We start from the raw sequence: 25,472 nt of genomic DNA on the forward strand, positions 1-25,472 counted from the left end.
CAAAAATTTTAAAGGAGAATAAATTAAAATAATATGATATTAATATTGAAACAAATTTAAATTTTATTGAGCATCATTAGTGAGTTTAGCTTCTTCTTATTTTTTTTTTTCTAAATTAAAGGTACTAAAAACTATTAACAAAAGAAAGTAATATCCTATTAGAAATACTAAATTATATTAAAAATTATTTTTAAATGCATGTAATATTTACAAAATATTATTAATAATACTTGAAATTGTTGTTATTTTTAAAATATTTTTTTCAAAATTAAAACTTTTAGATTCACTTTGATATTTATTAAATTACAAGATAGTGTTTGAATGAATAATCCTAGAGTAAAATTTTGAAATTAAATGATTATTAAATTTTGATTAACAATAGTGCTACTATTTTTTCGAGAACACTTTTAGTATTAAAAAGTTAGAAAATTAAAATATAAATTAATAAGTTATATTAAAGAATAATATTTAAAAGTGAACTATTACCGTCGACTCTAATTATGGAAATTATGATAATATGCGCAAGGCCGCAAGGTACTAAATTCAAATTTTATTGTCATTAATGTAATTATAATAAAATAAAAAAAATAATATTTTAAATATAAAATTTGTCTTTGTCTCAATTTTTTTAGGCAGGTCCTGATAAAGGAAGCGCAAGCTTATCTTGTATCTCATCGCTGTTCATAGCTCAAGGTAAAATGGAGATGACTAATTCTGCAGAGAGAAAGCCACATGCCGTGTTGACCCCATATCCAGTTCAAGGCCATATCAATCCATTGTTCAAACTAGCAAAGTTGCTTCATCTGAGAGGCTTTCACATAACCTTTGTCCACACTGAATACAACCACAAACGCTTGATCAAATCAAGGGGTTCTAATGCACTTGATGGCCTCTCAGATTTTCATTTTGAGACTATTCGAGATGGTCTTCCCACAACAGACGAAGATGCTGATGTCACTCAAGACATAGTGTCCCTTTGTAAATCAGTGAGAGAGAACTTTCTCACACCCTTTCGTGATCTTCTTGCTAAACTCAATCATTCTGCCACTCCTGTTACTTGCTTGGTTTCTGATTGTGCCATGACTTTTACTCTACAAGCTGCTCAAGAACTTTCACTCCCTATTGTTCTATTTCCACCGGCCAGTGCTTGTTCCTTATTGGCTGTTATGCACTACCGCACTCTTTTTGATAAAGGTCTCATACCACTCAAAGGTATCAACTTAAGCTCTTTCTGTAACAAAGTTCATGAACATGAGTAATTCAAAGTGGTTTCTTTAAGGTAAGCAACTCGTTATAGGAGATACAATGAGTAATCTTAATTGATTTTAGTAGTTATTGATTTTCTCTTCAAAGACTAAGATTAACTTGATTTATCTTAGAGAGACCAAATCCAAGTAATTCTACCATGAAATAATAACTGAAGAGGTAACAAAGTCTTAGCAAAGGTTACTTTAATGTTTTTTACTAGTTGTAACTGTTGGGTACATGCTGATGCAAGAATTGTACGTTTATATATTTATGTATGGGTTTTGAAATATTTAACTCGGAGCTATTGGCTTTGTAAATTTTGTAATCATGATTGCAGATGAGAGTTATTTGACAAATGGATATTTGGACACAAAAGTGGATTGGATTCCAGGTATGAAAAACTTTAGGCTGAAGGACTTTCCTGACTTTATACGGAGTACAGATCGAAACAACTTTATGGTAGAATTCCTCATGGAAGTGGCAGATAATATGCACAGAGCCTCTGCTGTTATTATAAACAGTTTTGATGAACTTGAGAAAGATGCATTGAATGTTCTCTCCTCCATGCTCCCTTCTCTTTACCCCATTGGACCTTTTCCTTCATTTTTAAGTCAAAGTCCACAGAACCACTTGGCATCTTTAGGTTCCAATCTTTGGAAGGAAGATACTGAGTGTCTTGAATGGCTTGAATCCAAGGAAGCAAAGTCTGTTGTTTATGTGAATTTTGGTAGCATCACAGTTATGTCTCCACAGCAACTTTTGGAGTTTGCTTGGGGTTTGGCCAACAGCAAGAGACCCTTTCTTTGGATTATTAGGCCTGATCTTGTCATTGGTGGCTCGGTGATTTTGTCATCTGAGTTTGTCAATGAAACTTCGGATAGAGGCCTAATAGCAAGCTGGTGTCCACAAGAGCAAGTTCTGAACCACCCTTCAATTGGTATGTTCTTGACACATTGTGGATGGAACTCAATAACTGAAAGCATTTGTGCTGGTGTGCCAATGTTGTGTTGGCCATTTTTTGCGGATCAACCAACAAACTGTAGACTTATTTGCAATGAATGTGGTGTTGCGATTGAAATCGGTGGCAATGTGAAGAGAGAGGAGGTGGAGAAAATGGTGAATGAATTGATGACGGGAACGAAAGGAAAGAAAATGAGGCAAAAGGTCATGGAGTTGAAGAAAATGGCAGGGGAGAACACGAGGCCTGGTGGTGCTTCATACATGAACTTGGAAAAAGTTATTAGTGAAGTGTTACTTAAACAAAATTAGATTAAAGAGCTGTTTTTTTCTTTTTTTCCCGCAAAGCAGTACTGTGATAATTAAGTGATCTTCTCTTGAATTTGTTGCTTTGTGAAGCAAAAATGATGCATCAGTTAGAATTGGTAGTTATATTTAAAATATATATAAGCTTTATAATTAAATTGTTTTAGTGAAATTGTCTAGTATTACTCTTTCGAATTTTCCGGTTATGTAGGGTAGAAAATAACCATTACTTGTTTGGTTTATAGTGTTTTAAAAATTGGATCAATCATCAAACCAGTAAAACGTACTAAATTAATAAATTAAAGGTTGAGCTAGTGGGTCACCTATTAAATTGTATGACTTGATCTCTATTAAATATTTTCAAGAATATTCATGTCATACATATTCCAAACCTATAAATTTAAGTAAAATTCACATATTCCTTAAAGAAGTTTAAAAGAAATTACAAATACATTTTAACATAATTATATAATGTCATTCATGAGTTTTAAGTAAATAAAACAAGTTCTAAATATGAGTTTCAAACAAATAAATAAATAATTCACTTAAGTTCTAATGTAACTTGTGAGTTCAAACATATAACAAGTCTCATAGCAAAGCTATAAATAATTTTTAAAAAAAAATCAAACTACATGTTTTAAACAAGTCTATGTAAAATATTTATGTCCAAGGAGTCAAAGTTGTGGTAGTCATTCCTTCTTCGTCAAAAAACCCAAAACCTTTGTCAATAGTTTCCTCAACATTACTTTCATTTAGATTATGTTTCCCATAATATCCCCTTGTGTTTGCGCATCATTATTATCATCCTCATCCAAATTTAATTGATCTATGGCAACAATTTAAATATAAGTTAGCAATTATAAATTCACATTTAGTGATAACAAATATAAAATAATGAAATAACAATGTAAAAAAATTAATATCACCTGAAATTGGTTGGATGGTCATGATGGAGGACCATCCATGGTATTTCATGTGAGACCCATCACATGGATCATGGCTAGGAGATTGGAGAGATACCATGTATGGATCCCTCTCCTAGGCCTAAATTGAGTAGTATAGATTTTATTGCTTTATTCCAATTTTACCCTTGTATTTTGGGGTGTTTAGGACTTAGAATTTATTTCTTTTGTATTTCCTATTTTACCCTTGTATTATGGGGTGCTATAGATGATTAGGGTTTTTAATTTTGGACTAGGGTGTTAATTAGAGGGTGACGCATGTTTTTGGTGTTTTTGAGTCTATTTTTGGTGTTAGAAAGGCTTAGGCTCAAGTGGAGGGCAAAGGTTGCATGGTCTTATCATGAACCTAGATATAGCCAATCTAAACCCAAAGATTCCATCCTTGGCCACCAAGTTGCATCTAGGGTTCATTTGCATTTCATTTGGAATGCATTTGTCTACTCCAAATGCAACCCTAGATGTCTCCCCTCCTATAAATACCCAACACCCCACACCTTGTAAATACTTTGGATTATATGAATTTGAGAGAGCATTTTTTTGCCTCAAATCCTATCCTTAGTCCCTAGGTTAGTTCGGCTAGCCCCCTTCATTCTCCACCCTTGGAGAGTGAAACCCTAGAGTGGCCTCCACCTACACTTGGAGTGAGCCAACCTTGAGCAACCCTAAACCATACACCATACACTTCCGCCCAAACACCACCTTTTCACGCCTATCTTCCTTTCTCCACCATAAACCTCCCTTTGTCCAACCTTTGATGAGCCTAGATCAAGGGCAAGGTGTCTCCCTTCAATCACTATCATCAACCATGGAAGGAGGGACATCATCAAGTGGTATCTAGAGCCAAGGATCATCAAGGGTAAAACGTTGTCTTCCTTGTCTTCTTGCCTTTCTTTCCATTCGGTCTTTGTCTCTCTTTTTGCCTTTCTTTGTATGACCGAATGCTTGTGGTTCATGTTCTTGTTCCTTGTGAACCTTCCTTAACATTTTAGGTTTCCATTGTTTGGTTGTTGCCATGCTTTTCTATTTTTTTTTTAGGTTGAGTCTCATATGAACATGTTTTTGATTTTTTGAATTCACCTAAGTTTTGTCACTTTATGTTTCCTATATTTTGTCTACAAAAATTTCATGTATGTGCCAAACACTTTGCATGAATACATGAACAAAAAATACCATATTACATGATATAGTGGGCATGACATATAGCTACCATTCTAGGAGTCATTCATGCATGCTACTTAGTTCTAGCATGTTCCTTGAAATTTTTTGAGTTTCCATGTGTAAAATGCTTCCTTGCACATGCATATAAATTGCTGCCCACTTTCCTTGCATTCTCACTTGATTTAGTCTTCTTTCTATGCTTAAAGAAACCCTAAAAGAATCTAAGAGGTGTGCTGAAAAATTATGTGCAAATAACTTGTACTAGATAGTACAAATCTAATTCCACTCAAAAGATTCCCTAAAACACCTCTAAAAACTTGCCACTTGTCTCCTTTCTCTTTCTCCTAAATTTGACCTAATTTTTCCCACCCAAAAGTGCAAAACCTAAGTAACAATGGGCTGAACATTAAAGAAAAGAAATTGGACCCAAGAAACACAAAAAAAAATTTGACTTTAAAATAGAACAAAAAAAAAAGCTATCAAAAAAAAAAAATTTTGACCAAAAAGGACTTGTTGCTAGACTTGTGGACTTGGACCAATACCTATGCATTTTGGAGTTGGACTTAAGACCATTATTGACCTATTTTGAGACCTTAAAGGTGGCTGGACCGAATCAATTAAAAGACTTAAGCAAGTGGACTAAACACTAATCCATTCTAGTGCCATTCTAGGATTACTCTTTTGTGTGCTTCCTTTTTAATTGTGTCTTAATTTTAGTTTGTCTTTTCTTTGGCCTCTTTTGTTTTGTCTCCATCAATTCTCTCTGAGTTTAGCCTTCCCCTAATTGTGCATTTTCAGTTTTTATTTTCTTGGACTCTTGCTCTTGGGTTGGTTTCATTTTGTTTGTAGGTGAAGAACCTATCTAGCAAACTAGCACACCTTTGGTGGATTTGAGTGGAGGAGTGAACCGAATCCAAACCTAGCCTTTGGAGGGATTTTCCACCATACAAAAGGACTGATTAAACACTTGGAGAGGACTAACAAGTTTTCTCTTTGTGAAGGAACCTAAGTGGAGGAGTTTGAAGACCTAGAACTTTTGTTTTTCATAATTTTGCTTGGAATTTTCTTTTCGGCCTCTTTTGTTTTTGGCCTTGGTTTCTTTCATTTTTGGTTTGTAATTTGGCCATTTCTAAACCTCTTCACTTTGGTTTTAGTTCGTGTAGTTGAAGGTGATTTGAAAACCTTCACCTAGGACTTCAACTAGAGTATGCTTTAAATGCTTTCCTTGTTGCATGTTTTAAAGCTTTTGGTAGTATAATTGTTAGGGTTTTAACTTTACTTCCAATTACGTTTAGAAGGCTTGCTTTGCCTACTAGGGGTAACGTGCACACACACACTTTATTGTTGTGCCAAATTATTTTGTAAGAAAAGTGGAAAGGGCTTAGTGATTTTTACTTGATAAGGCTTAGTTTTTAAGTGATTCCTAGTAGTCCACCTCCCTTTGAAAGTTCACTTTGTACACTTAGGCCTTTTCCTACCTATCTTGCACTTTGAAAACCTTTTGTGAAAACCCTTTTATCACTCACTCTTTGTGAAAACCTTTTTCAAACCTTTTTGAAAACAAAAATTTGTGAAAACCTTTTCTTGATCAAAGATGAGTGATCATTCTAGTGTCCATGATCATAACTCTTGTAGTACTAGGTCTAGTGTTAGGGATGAGCTTAGGAAACTCAAAGAGTACCTAAGAAAAAAGGAAGAGGAAAATATAAAAAGAGAGGAAGAATTGAGAAGAAAAGAAAAAGAGTTTGAAAGAAATAATGAGGAAATAAAAAGATTGCTTGTTAGGCTAGTTGTGGGAGGAGAGGCTAGTGGTTCAAAACCAAGAGTCACTTCTCCTCAACCCTCAAGAGGAAAGGGGCATATGCATTCAAGTGTTCATGAGGAGGAAGGGCATCATACCCAACCTCCAAGTGATATCTTCTTTAGTAGTCATCACAATGATGATTACTATCAAAGACCCCCAAGGCATCATAGACATAGGGAGTCTTCCAATGGGGAACCCAATATCACTCTTCCCCCATTTCATGGCAAAGATAATGTTGAAAATTATTTAGATTGGGAAATTAAAGTTGAACAACTTTTCTCTTGCCATGGAGTGAGTGAAGATAGGAAGGTTTCTTTAGCAACCCTTAACTTCCAAGGGCATGCTATGTATTGGTGGACCTCCCTAGAAAAAGAAAGGAGAATAAATCATGAGCCCCCAATCCAATATTGGAATGAGCTCCGTAGTGCCTTAAGGGGGAGGCATATTCCTCCATACTATGACCGAGAGCTTATGGATAAGCTTCAAAGATTGAAACAAGGGTCCTCTAGTGTGGAAGAATATAGGCAATCTATGGAGTTGCTAATGATGAAGGCTGGGATTAGGGAGGAAGAGAGGACCACAATCTCTAGATTTCAAAGTGGTCTTAATCTTGAGATAAGAGACAAAGTTGAACTTTTACCTTATAGGGATTTGAATGAACTTGTTCAACTTTGCTCAAGAGTGGAGCATCAACTTACAAGAAAACCTTTTCGAAAAGACTCCACTCCCTCTTATTCCAAGAGTTTTAAGAAGGAGGGCCACTCTTCCCTACCTTATCCCAAAGAAGAAAAAGAAAAAGAAAAAGAAAGAGAAAAACCATCTTTTAAGGCATCTTCCAAAGACACTAAAACAAGTGACATCAAGTGTTTCAAGTGTCTTGGCCGTGGGCACATTGCTTCACAATGTCCCACCAAGAAAATCATGCTTTTAAAGGGCCAAGATCACTATAGTAGCCTTGATGAAGCTACTTCCTCATCTTCAAGTGATGAAGAAGAAGTTTTAGAATCCGAGGAAGAAATCTTACCTTGTGAAGGAGACCTATTGTTGGTTAGAAGGCTCCTTAACAATCAATCTAGTGAAATTGACCAATCACAATGAGAGAACTTGTTTCAAACAAAATGCAAGGTCTTAGAAAGTACTTGTTCTCTCATTTTCGATAGTGGGTCTACTTCTAATTGTTGTAGTACTAGATTGGTTGATAAGCTAGCCTTAACTACAAAACCTCATCCTAAACCTTACAAAATGCAATGGATCAATGAGGAAATAGGTGTTGTAGTTAACCAACAAGCAAGCATACCAATCTCTATTGGCAAGTATAAAGAAGAAGTTTTGTGTGACATAGTTCCATTAGAGGTTAGTCATGTCTTGCTTGGGAGGCCATGGCAATTTGACAAGCAAACAATCCATGATGGCCTCACAAATAAAATAAGTTTCCAACACTTAGGTAAGAAGTTTGTGTGGTGTCCTCTATCACCCTCTCAAGTGAATGAGGACCAAATCAAACTAAAGGCTAAGAAAGATGAAGAAGATAAAAGTAAAAACAAAAACAAAAAGAAAAGAAAAGAAAAAAAGAATTTTTCCTTTGAAGAAAAAGGGCTAGGTTCAAGAGAACCTTAACCCTTGTGCCATCCTCATTCTTTTGGTGCCAAAGAAAGATGGCAATAGAGGATGTGCACCAATTTCGAAAGCCATCATTGCATAAAAAGGCACCCAATCCCTAAGATAGATAATTTAGTGAATGAATTACATAAGGTCACCACAACTTTTGAAAATTTTCTTATATGGTTATGCCTTTTGGCTTCCTCAATGACCCTAACACTTTCATTCAACAAATTGTGTACTTAAGGATTGCATAGCTAAGTTTAGTATTTTACTTCCCTAATTGTGGTTTCACATCTTATTGAAGGATCAATGGAATGGAAGAGCTTGAAGATTTGAAGTCAAATCCTTCTCAAGAAGGAGGGGATGATGGAGGAGCATCCATGGTACTTCATGTGAGACCCATCACATGGATCATGGCTAGGAGATTGGAGAGATACCATGTATGGATCCCTCTCCTAGGCCTAAATTGAGTAGTATAGATTTTATTGCTTTATTCCAATTTTACCCTTGTATTTTGGGGTGTTTAGGACTTAGAATTTATTTTCCTTTGTATTTCCTATTTTACCCTTGTATTATGGGGTGCTATAGATGATTAGGGTTTTTAATTTTGGGCTAGGGTGTTAATTAGAGGGTGATGCATGTTTTTGGTGTTTTTGGGTCTATTTTTGGTGTTAGAAAGGCTTAGGCTCAAGTGGAGGGCAAAGGTTGCATGGTCTTATCATGAACCTAGATATAGCCAATCTAAACCCAAAGATTCCATCCTTGGCCACCAAATTGCATCTAGGGTTCATTTGCATTTCATTTGGAATGCATTTGCCTACTCCAAATGCAACCCTAGATGCCTCCCCTCCTATAAATACCCAACACCCCACACCTTGTAAATACTTTAGATTATATGAATTTGAGAGAGCATTTTTTTGCCTCAAATCCTATCCTTAGTCCCTAGGTTAGTTCGGCTAGCCCCCTTCATTCTCCACCCTTGGAGAGTGAAACCCTAGAGTGGCCTCCACCTACACTTGGAGTGAGCCAACCTTGAGCAACCCTAAACCATACACCATACACTTCCGCCCAAACACCACCTTTTCACGCCTATCTTCCTTTCTCCACCATAAACCTCCCTTTGTCCAACCTTTGATGAGCCTAGATCAAGGGCAAGGTGTCTCCCTTCAATCACTATCATCAACCATGGAAGGAGGGACTCCATCAGGTCATATTCTCAAGGTTATTATGCAATGCATTCACCTTCTCATTGGTTAAGAATGGTGGGAACTCCTCAATTACCTAATTAGAATTGTCATCAAATGTTTCAAAATTTATTGGATCATATATAATTTTCATGCCTCTTTTTTCTAAGCATATGTAAATATGTAATGTAATTAAATCCAAGCATGTGTATTTAGAAATAAAAAGATACATAAAAGAAGAAACATAACAGTATCTATGTTGTAATCTCAAGTTGTAAGTTGTAACCGAAAAAAAACTAGACCATTAAACTTTTGATGCTCCAACCTATTTCTTCTTTTCGAATGAATATGCTCAAATAATACACTCCAATCACATTCACAATCCAAAGAACTACAAGTTTGACTTAAAACATGAGTAACTAACCTTTTCAAATTTGGTGCACCACAACCATGAGATTCCCACTATTGATCAAGAATATTGCATAAAATAAATCAATGTATGTATTGAACTAAAATAAACATTAAGAATCACAAAGTTACAACTCACAAGTTATGAAAGTTACCTAACATGATTGTATTTCATTCATGCAAAACCAGTGTCAACCCTGAGTTTTTAAGACCTTGGGAGAATAAAAAATATGATGCCCTCAATTATTTAAGTATTTTCCTTCTATTTTTAATTAAAAAATTATTAAGATACCAAAAGTATTCTTAGAACCATTCATAATAGACATCTCATTTAATACCATTTTTTAGTAATTCATCTTGTAAATCACTTCTAAGGTTATTTCATGTTATCAAATCATAAATGTCTGATGAACTATACTAACTAGGTTGTCTAGAGTAGATATGTTAATTTTTATCATTAATATATTCAATTTCATCATGATAAAATCTTCATTTTCACTATTTTCAAACAAAACATTAGGTTCTTCATCATTCTTATATAGTTCTTCATTCTCAAAATTTTTAGCTTTGGACTCTAGATTATCTAGATTTTCATCATTGAAAAAAAATTACGGGATGAAATTAGATGTAAAGTGCGTTGGAGCAAGATGAAGTATTTCTTTTCCACCTATGTGTTTTCTTTTCAAATAGAATGCATAACAATGAATATAAGCATATTTAGCGTTCTTTGAGGCATGTGACACAACTTTACTTATTCCTCTAATTTTTTCCTATCTTAAAACATCAAATTAATGCAATGTGTTGCATAAGGAGACCAAAACAATTTAAGAAACTCTACTTCCAATAACCTACTAGCAACAACATAATTGGCAGCATTGTCTGTCACCATGTGAACAATGTTTTTAGTACCAACATATAACACCACCTCTTTGAAAAGTTTATACAACATATCAACAGTTTTAGAAGCATGAGAAACATTAATAAATTTAAGGAAAAGAATTCCTTTGGGACAAAAACTAAAAAGTTGATCAGAGTTTGTCTACACCGATCTATTCACCCATCCGCTATAAGAGTATAGTCTGTTTTCTTCCAAATAGAACGATAATCTTCTACAAGCTTCTTTACATCATCAACCCACATATTTAACAAATAACTACAAATAGTATGCATTCTTGGAACCTTGTAACTTGGACTTGTGATACACAAAGCATCAACCATAAGCTGAAAATATGTTGAATTAGCTACATTGAATGAAAAAAAAAATGCATCAATGAACCATTTGGCAATAGCAAGGTCACAATTTTCTATCACTTATTTTCTTTGCAACACATTTTTTAACGTGATAGTTGAGCTCTAGGAGTTGTTATAAGCATAAAAGAAGTTACCAATGTAACCAATATTATTGCCTTTATGAGATGTAGATGTTGTTGGTCTTAATTGTTCCACTTCCAATGGTATTTCATCCTCTTTAGTTGGTGGGAAAGAGTACATATCATCATTTTATTCTTGAATTACCCTTTTCTTGCTCTTGGATCAATGTTTTGTTTCATCTAAAAGCAAATATCTATAGTAACTTTATTGCATTGTTCAACTTGACCTTTCTCACTAGCCAAATGACTCTTAAACCTATTAATTCCACCTCCCCCAAATAACTTTATCATGGATTCATGGTAAATGCATTACATGAAAATTTTTTAATTATCCTTAAGCAATTTACAATGCCTTTAAGCTATATCAATTTTCTCTCTAACATTCTTTTAGAAAGAGTTTTGAGTAGAACCCTATTGTGATGTTTGTGTTTCTGCATTTGTCATACCTAACATCAGAATCATCATGCAATAACAAGTAGCAAAAAAATTATAAATCAAATTAGCCAATATAATAATAAGCAGTCAAAGAGCAATTAACATATTGACAAAACAACAAAATTACAAAACTAAAAAATAACTAATATAATGTCAAAGCAACCAAATTACAAAGTCGAAAGAAGCTAATATATTACTAACAAAGCATCTAATATGTCAAATTGCAAAGCAACTACCAATAGCAACCAAATTGTCAAAATTAAATAATTTGGTTGTTAAAATGAACAAAACAAAGGAGTGCAAACTATTAACAAAACATGAAAGAAATGCAACAGTATAACGTGAATGAGAACACTAATGTGAACGCGAATGTGGGATGTCAACAACAATGAAAAATACGGAGTGTGATGTAAACATGAACTTCAAATGTCGTAGCAGGATCAAGATACAAAAACAATGTGCGACATTGTCGATGCACAACAGTTGCGTCAAGGTGCAGTTGAAGATGGAAAACACGATCTACAACTCATTAAAGATGGAAGACGTGATCTATAGTTTGTAGAAAAAAATAAGAGAGACGAGGTAATACTAATGTTGTGGGTGAACGTAGCAACTCACTGTATTTTTTATTGAATAAGAGATGACCTTTAAATAGCCATTTTACAACGTACTGAACTAACAAGAAGATAATAAAATATCTTATCAAATCAAAACTTATCAAAAAACTATCTTATCTAATCTGAAACAAAATAACTCAAAAAGATAAATCAAATAATTCCAGATAACTTAAATCGGATATCTCGGATATCTCGGATATCTCGGATATCTCGGAATCTCTAGAAATTTAAGATTTTCCAACAAAACTCCCCCATAATCTTAAATTTCTCCTTCTTCTTTCATTCCGAGTAACTTTCTTAACTTCTGAAATGTTGTTGTCGGCAATGGTTTTGTAAAGATATCGGCTACCTGCTCTTTACTTCCTACGTGTTCGAGCTCCATGCTTCCTTCTTTCACCTTTTCCCTGATGAAATGAAATCGGACGTCGATGTGCTTGCTTCTTTCGTGATTGATTGGATTCTTGGCTAGCTCGATTGCCGACCTGTTGTCTACTCGGATCAACACTTTCTCAGCTTTCATAATTTCCAGTTTTCTTAGCAAGTTTCTAAGCCAAACTGCATGTTGGACACTCCAAGATGCTGCTACATACTCGGCTTCACACGTTGATAGAGCTACGATTGGTTGTTTCTTTGATAGCCAAGTGAAAGCCGAGTTTCCCATGAAGAATACGTACCCAGCTGTGCTTTTTCTGATCATCCACATCTCCACACCAATCACTGTCCGAGTACCCAATAAGTCGGTAGTTGTCCGACTTAGTGAAACACAGTCCAAGTGACATCGTCCCCTTCACATACCTTAGTATCCTCTTTAATGCTTTCCAATGAGAATACCTCGGATCCTCCATAAATCGGCTTGCAATTCCCACACTTAGCATCAGGTCGGGTCTTGTACTTGTCAGATACCTTAGACTTCCGATTAGGCTTCGGTACCTGCTTGCATCAACTCTTTCAGCCTCTCCATTTTTAGATAACTTCGTTCCAGGTTCCATGGGAGTAGAAACTGGATTGCAATTCAGCATCTTTGCCTTGCTCAAAATCTCCTCGGCATACCTCTTTTGGGACACCAAAATACCTGTTGCTCTTTGTTCCACCTCTAACCCTAGAAAGTACTTCATGATGCCCAAATCGGTCATCTCAAACTCCCTTTTCATCACTTCTTTAAACTCCTCAACTAGCTCAGCTTTGCTTCCCATGAATATCAAGTCATCCACGTATAGAGCAACGAACAATATATCTCCTTTGCACTTCTTTAAATAGAGAGCATGTTCATACGGACATTGTTCATAACCATTTCTCTTGAAGTAGGTGTCTATTCTCTCATTCCATGCTCGAGGAGCTTGCTTCAAACCGTACAAAGCCTTTTTGAGCTTCAGCACTTTCTTCTCTTCACCTCTCCTCATGTACCCTAGAGGTTGCTCCACGTAGACTTCTTCTTCCAACACCCCATTCAAGAATGCTGACTTCACGTCCATTTGTTGTATCTTCCATCCATGCTGAGCTGCTAAGGACAGTAGTAATCGAATCGTTTCCATCCTTGTCACAGGTGCAAAAACTTCATCATAATCAATGCCTTTCTGCTGTTTATAACCCCTCGCCACAAGACGAGCTTTGTAGCGCTCCACTTCGCCATTTGCATTTGTCTTCCTTTTGTATACCCACTTCAAACCAATTGGCCGAGCTCCTGTGGGTAAATCTGTCAGCTTCCACGTCTCACTCTTCTCAATTGATCCGATCTCCTCATCCATTGCTTTCTTCCATCTCTCATCAAGTACCGCCTCTTCAAACTTTATATCTTCTGTTCCTGTCAATAGACACACTACATGTAAATCGTCAGTGGAGTTGTAGATGTCTTGCTCCTTTGCTTTGTACTTGGACGAGCTCGGAAAACTTGTTCTTGAATGCTTTCCGAGTACACACGCTTCACAAAACTTCTTGTCAAACTCATCACCACGCAGTCCGTGCACCAACTCCTTCCTTGATAGCTCGACCAAACCTCCAAAGTTTAAATGCCCAAGACGAGAATGCCTCATTATTGCTTCATCCTTCACGTCCAGCTTTAAACACTTATTTTGAATGATGTTCAGCTTCAGTTTATACATCCGATTCTTTTTCATCTCCACTCGGGCTATTAAACGATCATGCTTGTCCTTCAAATAAAGCACTCGATCCTTCATCAGAACCGAGTTGCCTTTCTCCATCATCTGCCCCATGCTTAAGGTGTTGCTCTTAAGTTCGGGAACGTAGTAGACATTTCTTATTTCTCCAACTCGTCCATCCTTCTGCATAAACTTGATGGTTCCATGCCCATTTACCGCAACCTTGGAATCATCTCCAAATGACACGAATCCAGCCTTCACCTTGATGAGTTCGTTGAAGAAACTCTCTTCTCCACACATATGATTGCTCGCCCCAGTGTCCAAATACCAGACCGAGTTGTTTAAGCAACTCGAATCAAGCTCGGCTTCTGACTTCTCATCTGAGCTTGGAAGCTCAACTACTGATCTCTCCACACAACTCAAGTTTAGCTCATCCTCGGAGGCACAACTCGGACGTAGCTTGGTCTCCGAGCTCTGCGTCATCATCAAAATTCCTGCTTCCTCGTCCTCTTCTTCTGTGAGAAGATTCTTCTCTTTCTCTTCACTTCGGCTTTTAGCTCGGCAATACTTTGCTATGTGACGGTATTTGCCACAGTTGTAGCAATTTGCCGATCTGCATTCTTTTGCGTAGTGGCCGAGTTTGCCACACTTATAACATTCCACCTCGGACCTCGACTGACTTCCTTGGCTACGATCACCTCGTCCTTGTCCACCTCCATGATCACCTCGTCCTCTACCTCGTCCTTGATCACCTCGTCCTTTGCCTCGTCCTTGATCACCTCGTCCTTGATCACCTCGTCCTTTTCCACTTGATCTTCAGCCCTGGGTGTTCCGAGTTTCATTCAAATCAAGTTGCGCCTGTAATGCTTGATCAAGAGTACCCTTCATCTTCCTCCTCCTTTGTTCGTGGGCTTCTAGTGACCCAGCGAGCTCTTCCACTGAGAGAACTGACAAGTCCTTTGACTCCTCAATTACGCATGCAATACTCTCGAAATCATCTGTTAATGATCTCAAGATTTTCTCCACAATTCTACTTGCTGGCATTGACTCCCCATTCCTTCCGAGTTGGTTAGCCACCTTCTCCACCCGAGTTATGTACTCGGATACTTGTTCCTTATCCTCCATCTTCAAACACTCAAACTCTCCTCGGAGAGTTTGAAGTCGGATCTGTCTGACACGGTGGTTACCTCTGTGCGCAACCTCCAAGATCTTCCATGCTTCCTTTGAAGATGCAGCGTTTGCAATCTTCTCGAAGCCTGACTCATCCACGGCATTGTACAAAAAATACAAAGCCGATTTGTCCTTCACTCGTGTCTTTTCCAATGCGGCAATCTGAGCCACAGATTGGTCTTCGTCCTCCTCGGGTTCTTGAAACCCCTTCTCCACTATATCCCATAGACTTTGGGAACCCAACAGGGTCTTCATCTGTAAACACCAATTATCATAATTGGTTTTCTTTGACAGTTGTGGTACGGTCATTCCATTAACAACCTTCGCCATTACTCTCTCTTTCTTCTTTCCTCCCATTCACAGGCGCACACTATTTTCCTCTCACACTCGGCACTCAAAGCATAATGCTCTGATACCAATTTGTAGAAAAAAAATAAGAGAGACGAGGTAATACTAATGTTGTGGGTGAACGTAGCAACTCACTGTATTTTTTTATTGAATAAGAGATGACCTTTAAATAGCCATTTTACAACGTACTGAACTAACAAGAAGATAATAAAATATCTTATCAAATCAAAACTTATCAAAAAACTATCTTATCTAATCTGAAACAAAATAACTCAAAAAGATAAATCAAATAATTCCAGATAACTTAAATCGGATATCTCGGATATCTCGGATATCTCGGAATCTCTAGAAATTTAAGATTTTCCGACATAGTTGAGTTGGAGATGGGAGGCATAATCTATAGCAATGCGGGATGGAGTCAAGTTTGTGAACGGAAAATGTGCTTTACTCTATGTGATTTAGAATTAGAACAAGTTGTCTTCCAATTGAATGTGCATCAATAATCTAGTTTTTTTTAATTTTTTTAGTTTCAAAATGACATTATCTGGGGTTTACAAAAATATGCATGGTTCACTCTAGGTTGTGAAACTTGACAGGTGGGTGGTTTAACTTGAAACCGAACCGAGTCCCATCAAGTTGAACTAGGTCAAGTGCATGTCGATCTAACAAGTGGCTTAGACCAACTAGACCACCAATTATTAGTTTGACTAACCGATATGAGTTAGTTTTTAAAATTATGCTTAAACTTATTAATTACATCTACTCGAATAACTTTATCACAATAAATGCATAAATTAAAAGACTTTTCATTCTCTATAACAAGTTTACAATTCTCCCAAGATATATCAGTTTTCCCTCTAACATTATTTTGGAAAGAGATTTGGGTATAACTCTAGTATGAAGATAGCATTTCACCAATTGTCATGTCTAATATCATAACCTTCATGCAATAACAAGCAAAAGAAAAACTACTATAAATTAAATTAACCAATATAATAGTGAGAAGCTAACTAACATAATGTAAAATCAACCGAATTACATAACAAAAGAGCAGCTAATATAAGGTTAAAACAACCAAATTAGAAGGTGTAATAGCATTGTCAACCATTGAATTAAAAGTTCTAGGTCAAATTTCAACCATTCAAGTATTGAATTAAAAATTCCTAAAATATAGATTAAGTCTACAAATTTAAAAAAAAAATTGAAAACTAGTTGATACTTCATTTCGTTAATTCAAATTGATGGAAAATCATAAAGCATCTTATTCCACTCAATAACTTATGTTTTACATCAAATTTTAACGATCCAATTGTTGAATTAGAAGTTCTTAATGCATAGATCAAGTTTGAAAATTTTATAAAATTTTGAAAGTAATTTGATACTCCATTTATTTTATTCAAATTGACACATAATCATAAAAACATTTTATACATTGAATTGAATTAATGAAATAGAATATCAAATAGTTTTCATTTTTTTTTTAAATTTGCAAACTTGATCTATTCATTAAGGACTTTTAATTCAATGGTTGGATCTTTAAAATTTGATGTAGAACATGAGTTATTGAGTGGAAAAAGTCTAAGTAGACTTACTTACAGTAAGTGGATCTCTCTCTCTCTTTCTTTCTTTCTCTCTCTCTCCCTATATATATATATATATATATATATATATATATATATATATATATGTTGGAGGAGAGATTCGTTTACTTTAGGAGTAACACTAGGTAGACTTACTCCATTCAATAACTCATGTTTTACATCAAATTTCAACAATCCAAGCACTGAATTTAATGTTCTTAAAGTATAGATCAAGTCTACAATTTTTTTTAAAAATTTTAGAACCATTTGATACTTTGTTTCATTAATTCAAATTTACGAATAATCATAAAAGTATTTTATATGTTGATTTGAATTAATGAAACAAAGTATCAAATAGTTTTCAAATTTTTAAAAAAATTTGTAGACTTGATCTATGTATTAAGAACTTTAAATCTAGTGGTTGATCATTAAAATTTGATGTAGAACATGAGTTATTAAATGGAGTAAGTCTAGGTAGACTTACTCCTAAAGTAAATGGATCCCTCCTCTATACATGGAGAGGGATCAAATTACACCAATGTAACTTTTACAACTATTTTATCAGTCAATAACTTTATATAAAAAGTCAACTTTTATTATTCAACCATTGAATTATAACTTTGGGGAGAAAAGACAAATACTAGAAGAGGGTTGAATAGCGTTAATCAAAAACTCACATTTTCTAGTTGTGAAATAGTAATGCTCACAATATAGAGTGTAGGAGAATAGACAAATGAATCACACGCTAATTTTTATACTATTTCATCTCAACCACCAAGATTACGTCCAATTCTCAATCCAACTAGATTGAGTTCCACTATCTTAAACAAGATACAAATATTCTTTCAACAAGCCACTTTTAGCTTAATCTAAGTATTCTTTGAATTGTCTCTTCAAGCAATCTACCCAACTATTCTTTTAAAAAGCCTTTATAGGCTTCAAAAGCAAGTATTCTTTTATAGTCTAGCCTCACTAAGCTCAAACAAGTATTATTTACAGACAAGTCTCTCAAGGCTTAAACGGGTATTCTTTTACAAACAAGCCTCTTCAGGCTCAACCAAGTATTCTTTTACTAACAAGCCTCTTCAAGCTCAAACAAGTGTTCTTTTAACAAACAAGCCTTTTCAGACTCAACCTTATAACAACAATTAAATCTAGGTAAAGTTTTACAAATGTTTTTCCATCTCACAAACAAGACGTGATACAACCAATTAAGAATAATATTTTTATAGAAAGAATGAAAGAATAATGATTTGTACAAAGTTCTACAAAAGTTGTTTCTTTTTGATATTGAAGTTCCTTATATAGTAAATCAGATGAAGATGATCATTGCAAAATTGTGAGGGCTCCTCACAAGCTTACTTTGTTTGTCTTCATTACAAGCCCCTTGATATGAAAAGTATATGTTGAAGCATTAAATGTTTGCATTAGTTGAATTTCACCAAATAGTCACTTCTTATCTAATCAAGAAGGCTACTTATTAGCTTTAGGACACCAAACGGACTTTCTGTTGTGTGTGTTAGCAAAAATCAAGTTATGCATTAACTTTTGCCAACTTTCTATGTAATTTTAGGAATCTGTTTGTCATTATTTATTGTGTACAACATGACTTCATTCACTTTATTTCAAATTTTGTTAAAAATTAGCAACAATAAGAAGGTAATCATGTTATTTAATTATAGTAAATTTTGAAGAGTATATATTACATCGATTTTGATTTATATAAATGGGATATCAAGTCATTTTTTGTTAATATAAAATTTTGTATATATCATCTAAGTGAAAGAAACTTTTAATTAATCTAAGGACTAATTTTGGAAAAATATCATCCAATTAAAAGTTATTAACTAATATAACTTTTACAATTGTTAAACCGGTCAATAATATATATATGTAGAAAAAGAGTAATCGACAACCCTAAATTCTATTTTTTTTACAAACAGGCACCATAAACTTTCATTTTATCCTAATTAATACTCAAATTTTATTTGATTCGTAAATAGACATTATTAACTTTAATTTTATTTTAATTAATCCTTAAACTTTTCTTATTTTACAAATAAACACACTAGACTTTAATTTCATTATAATTGATTTTGACATTTGATAATTTATTATTTTCACAAAGTTTTTATATTAACAATTTAGAGTTAAATTATTTATCTTAAATATCAATCATTCACTAATCTTTTTTCTTTTTATGTTACAATTATTATTAAAAAATATAATAAAAATACAAGTTTAGAAAAAAAATGATAAAAAAATAATAAATAAAAAAATCTTTATTTGATTTTTCTTCTTCTAAACTATGTAGTAATTTGATATATATGAAAATAAAACTAATATATATGTACCAAAAAATTAATAAACAAGTATGAATTAAAATAAATAAATAAATGATTGATATTTTTTTATCTTAATAATTTAATTTAAATGTAATATGAGAGACTTACAAAAAAAATAATTAAGATAAAATTGTAACCAAGGTGTTTATTTGTAAAAAATGGTAAAGTTTAAGGATAAATTATAATATAATTAAAGTTTATGATATCTATTCATTAACAAGACAAAGTTTAAGGATCAATTGGAATAAACTTAAAATTTGTGGTGTTTATTTGCAAAAAGGATAAAGTTTAAGGGGGTTAAATACTTTTTTCCCTATATTTATTTATTTGGGATAACAATCCAAATTTTTATTTCAAATTTCTAAGATATTGTTTAGACATATTTAGAATGATAATATTTATCTTTAGGATATTATTTAGAATTAAAATATTTGTATTGATTTTAGGGATTTGTTTCTATTAGTTGTAATTTTTACTTGAATTTCATATATATTATTGTGTAAAATGATATGTTTCCATCCCTTTTTCTATACAAATTGTCCTGGGAATGTGAATATTGTACGTAATTATATATTTATCATAGAGAGATTCAATTCATTAAAATTATAATAATTTTTGGTTAACTATGGTCATTTTATTTTGTAGGATAAAAGGAGAAATAGTCAAGACAAAGAGAAAAGAATTGAAGTTGAAGAAGATACATGGAAAAGGCAGAAAAGAGGAAGTATCATCTCTCTTTATGCTTTGAATCCTTACCCATCATTCTTTCTCTCTTTCTATAACCTTGAAAACAATCAAAGTTGAAGATTTTGAAGGCAATTCCGGTAGTTTAGAAACGGAATAGTGACAATTTCCACTAGGTTCTTCTTCTTCCTTTACTTTTGTGAGTATTGACTCATGAAAATGATTGGCTAACCTTTTCTTTTTGGGATTGGATGTAGCTCATTGTAGACTATGTGGCTCTTGATGATTATATATATTATAACCTTTTTTACATATACCCATAATATGATTTTTCATTTAGAACTCAATTGGAAAATGTTTTCTAGATCAAGACTTGAAATGAATCATCTAATGATCCAAATTGCTAGAAATAGAGCTTAGATAATTAGTTTTTAAAAAGAATGTTCTTAATGCTAGTTTATCTGCTTTAGAACATGCAAGGAATTAATGTTTTTAGAAAAGAAATTAGAACGTCTTTATCAAGGAATTGATATTGAGTGAATTTAATCTTTAAAAATATGGTCAAAGAGTGATTAATTTATTATAAGATTAGAGTTACAAAAGTGTATAATGAGTGAAACTCAATCCCATGCTTCTTGAATGAGTTTCTTTACTACTTAAACGTTTGATTGTTAATCCTTTTAAGTTTTATCAATTTGAACATTTAGTTTAATGAATCAAACAACAAATATGTGTGAATATAGTGTGTATATAATGTGAGAATCAATCAATCAATATAATCCCCGAGGAAACGACCTTATTCATCACTATTACAAGTTGACTTTGGCTCGCTTGCCATAGGATTAACAATTTCCTCTTTTAAATTAAGATGTTGGGTGCATAAATAGATACTTTTGAAATGAAAAGAATCACTCAACCTATAGAAAGGGTCATCGCCCTAAATGAGAGAAGGAGTCACCACCATAAATGAGAGAGGGAGTCATGAAAGAGAGGTTACCAAGTTTTGACGTAAAACATGTGTTAAGGGTTTACAAGTATCATTAATAAAACTTATGAGGAAGGGTTTACAAATTTCATATGTAAAACATGTGAGGAAGACTTTCCAATTTTATCCATAAAATTTATAAGGAGGGATTTTCAAGTTTCATCTACAAAACTTGAAGGGAGAATTTTTAAAAACATATATGTAATATATTTTGAGACAATAAACATCTTTGTGAACATACTCATGAAGTGCCAAACCACATTATGGCATTGCCTTTGCTTATGTTATCTCATCCTTATGTGTAAAAAGAGTTTTTTTTGTTTCCAACATATATATATATATATATATATATATATATATATATATATATATGATTGTAAATATATTAATTATCTAGTACTTGTGTATTGTAAGTGTGAATCTAAATTTTTATTCTCTCCTTTTTACTTTCGATGTGTTTGTTGTGGGATTTTAGTTGCCCCATTGATAACAATTGCCACTAGAGCTTGTAATTCTAGTGGTGGTGTGAGTGAAAAAAGAATTTATTTGAGTGTCTGAGGAACAAGAATTTTCTCACTTTGGCCAAAAAGAGTTGTTATCATATCTTTGTGTGAGAGATATAGTCATCAATTTTAATATCATTTGGTCTAAATCAAAGATAGATCAGGTTAGATTTTAACTATAGGGAAACATTGATGGCCATAAGAGTAACTATATAAACAACTTCGCAATAATCAATGAAGCAATAACGATATACTCAACTTAATAACATAGAACAACACAAGTAATCATTCATTATATTAACTTCTTTAAAACTCAACATACAACTAAACAACCTAGCAACACAACATCTTTATGCATTGTCACACATTTCAACTAAGAGATCTCTTACAACATAAGTGAGTAGTCTAAGTGATTTGATCCTATTAAATCAACAATACAGAAGACCTCTCATCTTTAGGTCATACAACACAATTTTGGTATCAATCTAATATCATCACAATAATTTCTCCTATTTTGCCACTTAAAATACAAAGGTCCAATACCACCATCAAGTATAGTATAGCTTAAGTATGGGCTCACCATGACATTGACATGCATTAATCAAGTCACTTGTGGAATTATCCCACTAACTATTCTTTTGATATCACACACCTTTCTAACAATTAGTTGGAGATTTTACTCTTCGACTTCATACCTTACTCAATTGGTCACTTCTTAAGAATCATGGCTTGACCTTGTCCCATACCATATTGACTAAGGACTTAGAGGAGACTCAACACTTCATTTTTTATTTTAAAATTTGGATTTTAGAGCATCACAACACATATATGCACAATGGGATATTTCATCTTTCAAAAATAACATTTTTTCCTCTAGTCCTAACTCTAACAACATAGTTAAATAACATGCATCATGCAACTCCTTAGTACAACTCAATTCAACATAACATCTCTACTTATTTAGAACAATTTGTACAACACTTGGCAAATTATCCAATTCAACATAAGACAACTTAACATACTCCACTTCAACTTTCTACAACATAATTCATCAATCATAAGCAACATAGTACAACACAACTTCATAATAGTTCAACTTGAAATATCAACACAACATTTAAAAGCATAAAACATGAGAAGTCATGAAACAAGGCTCTCACTAGATGAGGGTAATCTCGCTAGGTGATATGAGCTCTCTGGAGCTCCTCATTGGGTGATACTACTCTTCCTCAACAAAAGAATGCTTTGTGGATTTCTTTGTTAGGCGGGCTTTTGGCTTGTTGGGTGGCCAAACTCCTCTAGAGCTCACTACAAGGCATCTAAGAGCTTACTAAGAAAACAAGACCCTATGTGGGTCCTCTCGTCAAGCCACCATAGCTCGCTAGGTGAGCAAAACCCCTTGTAGTTTCTCTCACCAAATTTGTTATTTCTCATTAGGCAAGCCTACCTACATAACCATTTTATATCATAGGGAAAAACTTATTCTTTTCAGTGTGATTATGTTTTTGGGTAGTTTTTATTCAATTTATGAATGCATTTGTATCATTTTGTTGGGTGAGAACAAGGTTTTCACCCAGGGAGATTCAACTTTTCACTTAAAATTCAACCACCATATAATCCAATATAGATATGAAACTTGCAATATAACATATATACATCTTATACAACTCAAAATTCACAAAAAAAATGCATCAACAATATGATCCAAGATCATCATTCCTTCTTTCAAACCACCATAAGCAACCAAAAACATGGAACATCAAGATTTTCACCACTCAATTCAACACTAAATCCACCAATGGGCCAAACAATATAATAATCAACACATACAACACAAAAAGGATTAGTCTACAAGCTTCTATTACATCAAATACTCTACAAACCAAGGAAAGGGAGGACAAAGGATAGCTTCAAGAACTTGTCATACAATAACTTTAACCTCTAATTCTTAAATCCTTAGCCTTCAATCTCTACACAAGAAAAACCCAAACTAGTTCGAGGAAGGATATGAATACTCACGTGAAGTTATAAAAAGAGAAGATCTCCTTTGACTCCAAAACCTATCTCTCTAAAACCTCTCTAAAAAAACCCATATAAGTGAACTTATCAACTTATGAAGAAGATAATACTTGGAGCTTTGGTGAAGAGAGAGTGTATTGGAAATTCATAACTTTTTAGTGCCATGATAGCTAGTATTTTTGAAATTTCTTCATACATTTTGAATGTAGATTTGATATAATTATCATGGTGGATGATATGATTGCTTGGATAGTGAGAGAAAAAAAAAACCTTAATTGATGAGACCTTTTCAACTTAAGTTTTTCTAGATTTTTCTAATTTTTTAGAATAGAGATTGTGCTCAATTTTTGTTGATTTTGGACAAGCAAGATTCTAAATTTAGTGTGTTTTGATAATTGTCAAATATGTTAATATCTTTTATCTAATTTAAGTAATTATATATATGAGCATATCTTAGGCTTTAAAGTCTTGTTTTTGCCAAAAATTACTACTTTAATTTTATCCCATTAATTGGTAGATTCTTTTAGTTTTTGGTTTTTTAATGGTTTTTGTTAGTTTTGAGATATGAGGAGGAAGGAACCAATGCCAAAGAAGTTGAACATCATGAACATTTGCTTAAAGTGAGAGGGAAAAACGCTATAAATGACTTCATGCTTGCTCAAGGGAGCCATCTAGGCACTCTAAGCAAGCCAACTTAGAGACACCCTTGGAGCATAATGAAAAGCTTGTTAAAGTGTTCCATCTGAGGGCTCTGAGGGAGCTAACACAACAACACCAACGAGGACATGTCATCAAGCTCGCTTAAGTGACCTAACATGTCACTTAAGCAAGCTTGCGTAGAAAAAAAAAAAGGCATTTAAATCATTATAAAATTAGGACTCAAGGAATTCTTTAAACATTGCATTTTCATAATTACTCATAGAGATTAGAGAGAGTGATATTCTTGTAATCACCAAACCCTCAACGATCTTCTTCTATATCTGTGAGTGAATCCCTTAGTCATGAAGTTCTTCATTGTTAGTGATTGACGTAGCTACCATACTTCATGTAACTCTTTTCTATTCTTATCCAATAAAAGTTTTTATTTAGTTAATTGTTGTTCTTCTACTCTTAATGCATGTTTTGGCTTAGCTACCATCTGCATGATCCCATATAATTAATTGAGGTTGGGAAACCCCTTTGAAACTATAAATATGATAAGTCTTGTTAGTCAATTTATATGTCTCTAATCTTAATGTGAGTTTCTTAACAAATTACGCTAAGGAATCGAGAATTTTCTTAGGAACCTATAATTTTTTGCATAAGGGAGTAGGGTTAAAATATTTTTGTTGGTTATTGAATTAACTTAATAATTACTAAAACTGAATAATAATTGGGAAAAATACGTGTGAGGAGGGTCAGAGAAATCAATCTCTAACATCTTTTATTCATTTATTTTCAAATCTTATTTTTAATATGGTCCTATTCTTTAAACCTAAAAATTGTGTTCTTTACTCTTTCTGCATTCTATAAACAAATATTTTATAATTGTTTCCCTAAATAGTATTAAATTAGATTAATCAATCATAGAGTAAGTCCTTATAAATTCGATACTTGGACTTCTGTTCATTTTACTACTTGTGACAATTGGTATGCTTACCAAAAGTCTAACAATTGCAAATGCCACAATTCTTAAAGAAACGTGAGATATT

General features: G+C 33.6%; 1 protein-coding gene across 1 annotated transcript; it reads left to right on the forward strand.

The window, feature by feature from the left end:
* The first annotated feature begins 632 nt into the window (after nt 1-632).
* LOC109814934 (7-deoxyloganetin glucosyltransferase) lies at nt 633-2,677 on the forward strand. The gene is made up of 2 exons (XM_020379476.3): nt 633-1,212; nt 1,586-2,677. The coding sequence occupies exons 1-2, from the start codon at nt 699-701 to the stop codon at nt 2,515-2,517; spliced, it is 1,446 nt and encodes a 481-aa protein (XP_020235065.2). The 5' UTR covers nt 633-698; the 3' UTR covers nt 2,518-2,677.
* The last annotated feature ends 22,795 nt before the right edge of the window (nt 2,678-25,472 follow it).

The sequence above is a fragment of the Cajanus cajan genome, chromosome 2 (genome assembly GCF_000230855.2).
Source record: "Cajanus cajan strain Asha chromosome 2, NIPB_CcT2T_4, whole genome shotgun sequence".
NCBI lineage: Eukaryota > Viridiplantae > Streptophyta > Magnoliopsida > Fabales > Fabaceae > Cajanus > Cajanus cajan.